Source organism: Alexandromys fortis, unplaced genomic scaffold, assembly GCF_014885135.2.
Source record: "Alexandromys fortis isolate MF-2015 unplaced genomic scaffold, M_Fortis_MF-2015_v1.1 scaffold_282, whole genome shotgun sequence".
Taxonomy (NCBI): Eukaryota; Metazoa; Chordata; class Mammalia; order Rodentia; family Cricetidae; genus Alexandromys; species Alexandromys fortis.
In genome coordinates this window covers 240554-247948 of record NW_026068199.1, presented here as the reverse complement: position 1 = coordinate 247948, position 7395 = coordinate 240554, and the positions used below count along the sequence as shown (strand labels likewise).

At 39.0% G+C, this 7395-nt stretch overlaps 1 protein-coding gene across 3 annotated transcripts in view; it reads right to left on the bottom strand.

Moving 5' to 3' along the window:
* LOC126493099 (leukocyte immunoglobulin-like receptor subfamily A member 5) overlaps positions 1-3960 on the bottom strand; it is a 7351-nt gene extending 3391 nt beyond the window's left edge. For 2 of the 3 annotated variants that reach the window (XM_050129890.1, XM_050129889.1), the window contains exons 1-4: positions 3805-3960; positions 3608-3643; positions 3138-3422; positions 2701-2999 (exon numbers count right to left, since the gene is read on the bottom strand). In XM_050129890.1, the coding sequence (XP_049985847.1) occupies positions 2701-2999; positions 3138-3422; positions 3608-3643; positions 3805-3838 (654 nt within the window). In that variant the 5' untranslated portion in view covers positions 3839-3960. Of the gene's footprint in view, positions 1-2696; positions 3000-3137; positions 3423-3607; positions 3644-3804 lie in introns of all 3 variants that reach the window. The other variant, XM_050129888.1, reaches the window with a different exon arrangement.
* Positions 3961-7395: the final 3435 nt, after the last annotated feature.

Here is a 7395-nt window from a genome sequence, read left to right as displayed (position 1 = left end):
GTGGGGAAGAGACAGAAATCTTTAATAAAATAAATAAATAAATAAAAATAATATGAAGCATAGACTGAGAACATAGTTCAGTCATGAAAGTGATTACTGCACAGTCATGAAAAGTAGACTACTTGTGGTTCAAGGCTTAAGTAGAGAGAGCAGTTGGCAAAGAAGATTTAAGTAGAGTGAACAGTTGGCAAAGAGGTTAATCAAAACTAAGGATATATTTTGAAATCCTAATGAAATCCTTTAGTTTGTATATATTTAAAAAGGAGTTGAAACAGAAGTATCCTGTATGGGTTGACAATGTTGCTTCCAGAAAGTATTGGTTAATAAGTGAAAATCTTATTGCCAGGTACAGAATACTTTCTTATGTGTTATTCATCAGGGACACCTAAGAAGTACCCAAAACAATACAAGAGCCATTGCTCTTAGTTGTCTAGTATAACTAGATTGTAATTGCCTCTTGCTAAAGATATCACTCATTTGTGTGGCAGTATGAACAGAATGCAACCTCAAACTGACTATGTAGTTCTCTCCCTTAGATATTTCCACAAAGTGTTATGCAGGCTTCAGGGTAAGAAATGACATGAATGGTCTGTTTTATTTAGCTCTGAACCCTGCATGTTATAATAGTCATCTTTGGTAAAATTGCTTACTGGTATTGACATAAGGTCTGATCCACAAGAAGGATTCTATGCATTGTGATGTAAACATGGACAAGACCCATGGCTAGGGAGATCATAAGCCCTAGGTGTGGGGAACTCACTCTTGTTTTGCTAAATTGTCACACTGTCAAACTACATTCTAAGTGTATGTATTCATATGCACATATTTGTGCTACTCTCAACTCTGGTGGGAAGCACATCTTTCTTCAGTGGGTAGTGATAAATGTAGAGACTCCCAACTCTTCAAAGTGTCTATTTTAACTGTGAGGGCTCAGCTCTGGATTGGACATTCATATCAACTCCTCAGAGCCAACACTCAGAGGGCATCATGGAAGAGGGGCTGGAAGGAATATAAGAACCAGAAGACATAGAATATAGCTGTGAAATGCTGATTCTGGTATTGCATGTATCAACTCAGAGAAACTGTAGTTCCCTACCTAAGACCTGTAAAAACTTAATCCAGTTAAAAATCCAGCCTATAAGAGGAAGGGACCCTCAAAGCTTCACCCCTATCTGAGGATCTGTGGGCATCGTGAGCATCTGTGACTGCTGGGGTGAGAGAGTCAATCTCCTTTGTAGATGTGAACACTGATAGGTTGACTAAACCCTAGTGGATAACCCACATACATATACATATGGGAGATTAATAATAAGTTTTTAAAGAGGATATGAAATTAAAAGGGAGATGAGATAGAGAAACTAGGGAGAGTTGGAGGGAGGTAGTAGTAGTAGAAGAATATGATTAAAATACATTTTATAAATGCATGAAAGTATCAAGAATAAACAAGACTTACACGAGATAAAGCCAGTCAAAACTCTGGCCCAGATGGGTAGATTGTATATAAGTCCCTTGCCTTATTACTGATGATTTATTGGCAGTTGGTAGGTGATAGGGGAGGAGGAACATTCTCCTTTGAATGTAGGGCGGGTAGGAGATTTTTCCATGCTCTCGTGGACCCACACCTATGCACATATGGTCAGCACTAACTGAACTAGGAGACTATAAAAGAGATGTCAAATTAGGAGAGGGGAGTATGAGGAGAGTTGGAAGGGCAAATTATGTGAGTAAATATGATCACATTTCACCTTTTACACACATGAAAATATAAAAAATAAATAAAAATGATCAGATGTTATTTAAAAACAACCCTGCAAAACAAAGACTGTCTGTAAAAACAGAAAACAAAATCTGTGTGCTGTGGTTGGCCCTTGTGATTCCAGGACTAGGGAAGGAGAGACAGTCTGATCCTTGGCAGTCACTGGCTAACTAATCCTGTCTACTCAGCATGTTTCACATATGGGTGAGTTTCTGTCTTTAAAACCCAGGTGTATTTTTCTGTCTTTTTTATATAAGTCCACACTAGACATGCCTCCTTTGCCTATTCTTCTCACTCATTTACACTTATAAAACTCCTGTATTTCAGCCTTTCATGTTTCCTGGGACTTCACCCTTCAAACTTGTGATGACCATTCAGGCTCCCCAGCATGATTTTTGTAGAATATGAGTCTCTTATAGGACCAAGGATCCTCAATTGTGTTTAGGATATCCAAAGACCACTTGGAAATGGCAACATGGAGGACACAGTATATATGTACCTTGTATACTGACGAATGTAGGAGCTGCTTACAGGGACCAATGTGATATCAGCCTGAGAGAGTTAAGCTTGGGATGCAGGTCACATCAGGATGGGATGTAGTGTTTCTTTTCATCAGATACAACAAATCTATTATAGTGAGTGTCAGCATGACATTGGAGGGTCATAGTCTCTCTAAGTACCTAGACATGGTCCTTATGGATCAAAACAGAGGAGTTCCTAGATGGCCTCAGAGAAAACATGGGCCAGGTAATAATGGCATAGCCCATGCCAAACACCTTCCAGTCTCACCCATGTTTTCTTGCAGGTCTTGCTGTTTCTCTACATCAAGACCCCTATGCATCCCTCAAATGTTTCTCAGCTATATTGTACTCCTCTAGAATAGAGCTCATGCAAAGAATTTATGGGCTTCAATTAAATGTCAAAGATAAGATTGCTTTACCTACAAGGAGGAGTTGCAGGGTCTCACTGGGCATTGACCACATCTGGGAGGTTCTCTCATAGTAGCCATAGCATCTGAAGGCCCATCTGTGTTTGGAAGTCACTGGCCCCACAGGAAACAAGGCCATAAAATGTCCATTGGGTTGTTTCTGGGAATCCTGAGTCCAGGACACATTCTGTTCTCCTTCCTTGGTAAGGATGTATCTTTCATATCCCTGATGTGAGCTACACTGGAGGGTGACATTCCCTCCTGAGGTCACCAGGGAGCTTGGAAGGGCTGAGATGTTGGGTTTGTTGTAGAATCCTAAAATAGAAGAAACGCAAGTTGACTGGGAAATGCCTTCAACATTATCTAAAGACTGGGCTGTGAGAAGATTTCCTGAGAGCAAATTCCCTTTCTTAGGGCATAACCTGAATTTGGGACCCTTGAGAGTGCTCTTACCTGTGACCACAAGCTCTAGGATGTCACTGCATTCTGACAAGTTAGAAGGGCTGAAATAGCAGCAGTAGTATAGTCCTGCATGATATTCTGTGATAAATGGAATGGAAAAGTTGGCCTTGTTCCCAGGCTCCAGTGAGGTCTGTATCTTCAAGGGGTTTAAACGTTCCTTTTTATATAGATAGTACTTCTGGACTTCCTGGGTTCCAAAACAGAAGATATAAACAGACAGTCCCTTGGTGACCACAGAGTCTGGTTCAGCCCAGATGGTGGGTTTTTGCAATTTTTCTGTAAGAAAATGAAATGCTATATCTCAGGGTATTCCTTTCCTATATTCTACCTCTAATCTCCACTATCATCGAAGCATCCTGCAAATCAACCCACACTTGTTTTTGTCCATATCCAGTACACAGGAGTGGTCAACTGATTTCAATGTGGAAACAGCATCTGACAAAGTTGGGAGAATGACTCACCTGCCACCACCGTTCTCCTGGGTTCCAGACTCAGCCCTGAAAGAGATTTCTCTGTGAGATTTTCTCCCTGAAGTTTGAGAAAATCCTCTCCTCTTCAAAGCCACTCAAGACCTTTGGGTCTCCTGATAAGTCAGAGCTTGGTTATAGCCTGAAGTCCCTCCCAGACATGGAGGATCCCTCCATTCTTCAAATCTTACCAAGATGAAAGAACACTGTAAAAGTGAAGATCATGATGTCTCCCTCCAGGAGTCCCAGCTGTGCAGACGAATGAGACTGCAGTGACTGTCGGGACAGATCAACACAGAAGGTGACCACTAAGACACTGTGCTCTCGATAATGGGCTGTCACATCAAGAAGAGGAAGTCCTACGCAACTAGCTCACTGGTGGAATGCTTACCTAACAAGAGGAAAGCCCTGAATTGCATATACAGCATTGGAAATAAAAATAAGAGGAAGTGTCCTCCTCAAGAGTGAGTATGCTATTTTCACAAGACGTGGCTAAGTGGGGCATGTCTATTGATGACACTGGAGAGAGCAACAGGGCCTTAACCAGCCCCAGTTCTCTTCCTCTCTATTTCAACAAATAGTTTCAAATATACCTCATCTCTTCCTCAGAAATAACTCCCAGGTAATTGTGACTGAGGACTAAGAGCCTCCACATGGGGTTTTCTCTCCATCCCGTCCATATCTACAATATTGTGAAACCTTTACTCTCCTCATTCATATTTCTAACTCTGAAGATGTTTTGGGGGAATGTGCAAACTGATATTTCTGGGTGAGTTCAAAGCAGGATACCAAACACTTATATTTGGGGCTCACATGGAACTGATTTTGAGATTATTATAGGATGTTTACATGCTAGATTGTGTTATCTCTCCCAATTGCCTTGTAAATGTAACAATTGTTCTTCCTCTATCCAAGCAATCAACCACTTTCCCCTTCACCCTCATTATATGGGTGTCAGTATCAGACATGAGATTCCTTGCTGATACTTACAAGTTCCTTCCTTGGACTCACGGATCTCACAAGGATTTAGATAGGCACTGTAAATGTTGGGAAACCTTCTATAGCTTTCTATAATACAAGGAGACAGAAAAAAAAAGAGAAGTTAACACTTACTAAATATTTAAATGAAGTTAGTCCTTGGGCTGCTACACATTTGGAAAAGGGAAGCACCCAGACATGAACAGTGACATTAACTTCATTAAGATTACTCAGTAAAGAGGAACATCAATTGTTTTGAGAAGTGAAACTTATACAGCGTTTAGGGGCCCCATTTTACTCTTGCAAAATGTACATGTTATGAAGTTTAATAGTTAAGGAAATAGGAAATATTAAAGTTTTTATGAGTTCTTTGACGATTTCATGCAATGTTTTGATTTTATCCACCCCTCCCTACTCAACTTAGATACAGCTCCTTCCTTACATGATCCTTTTTTTTTTAAATCCATCAAGTCCAATTTAGTCTTGGTTATGTGGCCTTCCAATGAAGCATGGTTGATGTACCAGAGACTAAACTTTTTCACCCTTTCTCCACAGCTATCAGTTACCAATATCAGATGTGGATGGAAATTCGCATCATTCTCACATCTTTATGCTGAATTTGTTCTAGTTTGATCTTGCACAGTTCTTATACATATAGTCTCAATTGCTGTCATTTCATGTGTTAAGCTGCCATGCTGTTTCCTTGTATTTAGCCACAATCTCTGACTCTTACAATTTTTGTACTCTCTTCTTCCATATCTATCTCTGAGCCTTTGTAGGAAAGGGATGTGCCCTTTACAGCTGAGCATTCTTCAGTCTCTTATTTTCTGATCATTGACCAGTTGTGGATCTCCATGCCAACAATCATCCACTGCATAAATAATCTTCTCAGATGAGGATTTAAAGATGCATTAATCTGTTGTATAACAATAACTCATTAAAATTCAGCTTATATTTGTACTCCCACCAGCAATGGAGGAATGTTCTCATTACCCCCATCCTCTCCAGCATAAGCTGTCATCAGTGTTTTTTATCTTAGCTATTCTGACAGGTGTAAGATGAAATTTCAGTGTTGTTTTGATTTGGATTTCTCTGAAGGTTAAGATGTTGAGTATTTCTTTAATGGTCTTTCAGCCATTTGAGATTTGTCTGTTGATAGTTCTCTTGAGGTCTGTACCCCATTTTTATTAGATTATTTGTTCTTTTGATGTCAGGTTTCTTGAGTTCTTTTTATATTTTGGAGATTAGTCTTTTGTCCAATGTAGAAATGGTAAAGATCTTTTCCCATTCTGTAGGTTGCTGTCTTGTCTTGTACAGTCATTTTGGAAATACGTATGGCAATTTCTCAGAAAATTAGGAAACAGTCTACCTCAAGACCCAGCTATGCTGCTGTTGGGTATATACCCAAAGAATACTCAATCATACTGCAAGGACAGGTGCTCAACTATGTTCATAGCAGCATTATTTGTAAGAGCCCAAATCTGGTAACAACCTAGATGACCCTCAACCAAATAATGAATAAAGAAAATGTGGTACGGGCTGGAGAGATGGCTCAGTGTTTAAGAGCATTGCCTGCTCTTCCAAAGGTCCTGAGTTCAATTCCCAGCAACCACATGGTGGCTCACAACTATCTGGAATGAGGTCTGGTGCCCTCTTCTGGCCTGCAGACATACACACATTGTATAAATAAATAAATAAATAAATTAATTAATTAATTAATTAATTAAAAAAAGAAAATCTGGTACATTTATACAATGAAATATTATACAGTGGTAAAAAATGACATCTTGAAATTTGCATGAAAATTGATAAATCTAGGGAAAAAACATATTCTGGTAACTCAGATCCAGAAAGTAATATATACTCACTCATAAGTGGCTTCTAGATATAAAGCAAAGAAAAAAAAAAAAACAACCTACTGTCCATAACTCCAGACAACCTAGACAACAGAGGACGCTAACAGAGACATACATAGATCTACATCTAGGAAGGAGTGAAAGACAAGATACCCTGAGTAAATTGGGTGTGTGGAGGTCACAGATGAGGGTAAGGAAAAAGGGAGGAAGGGATAGAAGCAGAGAAAACTGTATAGCTCAATTAAAACAAAAAGGATAATAAAGTCAGCTTAATACCATGTCCATTTAGAAGAAGAGCAATATTTTTCCCATAGTGTCAATGACCTATTGTTTAGCTACAGGTACTTAGACTCAGTAATAATCCTAAGTATAAGTTTTATATTGTAAAGCAGGACATTAATCCAATCAGAAAGTGATTGATTACACCCATGATATTTGAGCAGCTATTGCACCAGTGGGCATGTCTTTCCAGGAGCATCATTATTGTAGTTTACAGGGTTAACAACTGGGTAAGAATGATTATTACTTTTCTCTTTCAGTAATAAGCATAGTGCTTTACATGACTATGATATGTAGTAGAGATAAATCTTCAGGGTTGATAAATTTCTCAGTGTTCTGTGACTCGGGCTTATGGTATCTTCAGCAATTGGGTCTTATTATTAAGTTATAGAGAGCAAACAAGAACTCTGGAAAATAGCTGTTTGGGGATTATGGAATCTCAATGGTCAACAACTCCAAAGAGGTAAGCCATCACAGCATTGGACTTTTTATTTGTTATTGTGCGGTATCTAGTAATAACAATGTTTCACTATTAGAGTGTAACTCCATTGTAAATTATTTTTCTGTATGTCTGTCTGGAAACTTTTACAGTAGTGGGCTTCCTATGACTTTTCTGATGGTCATTAGAGGCCTATATAACACCAATCATAGAAAATCAGAAAAGCAATT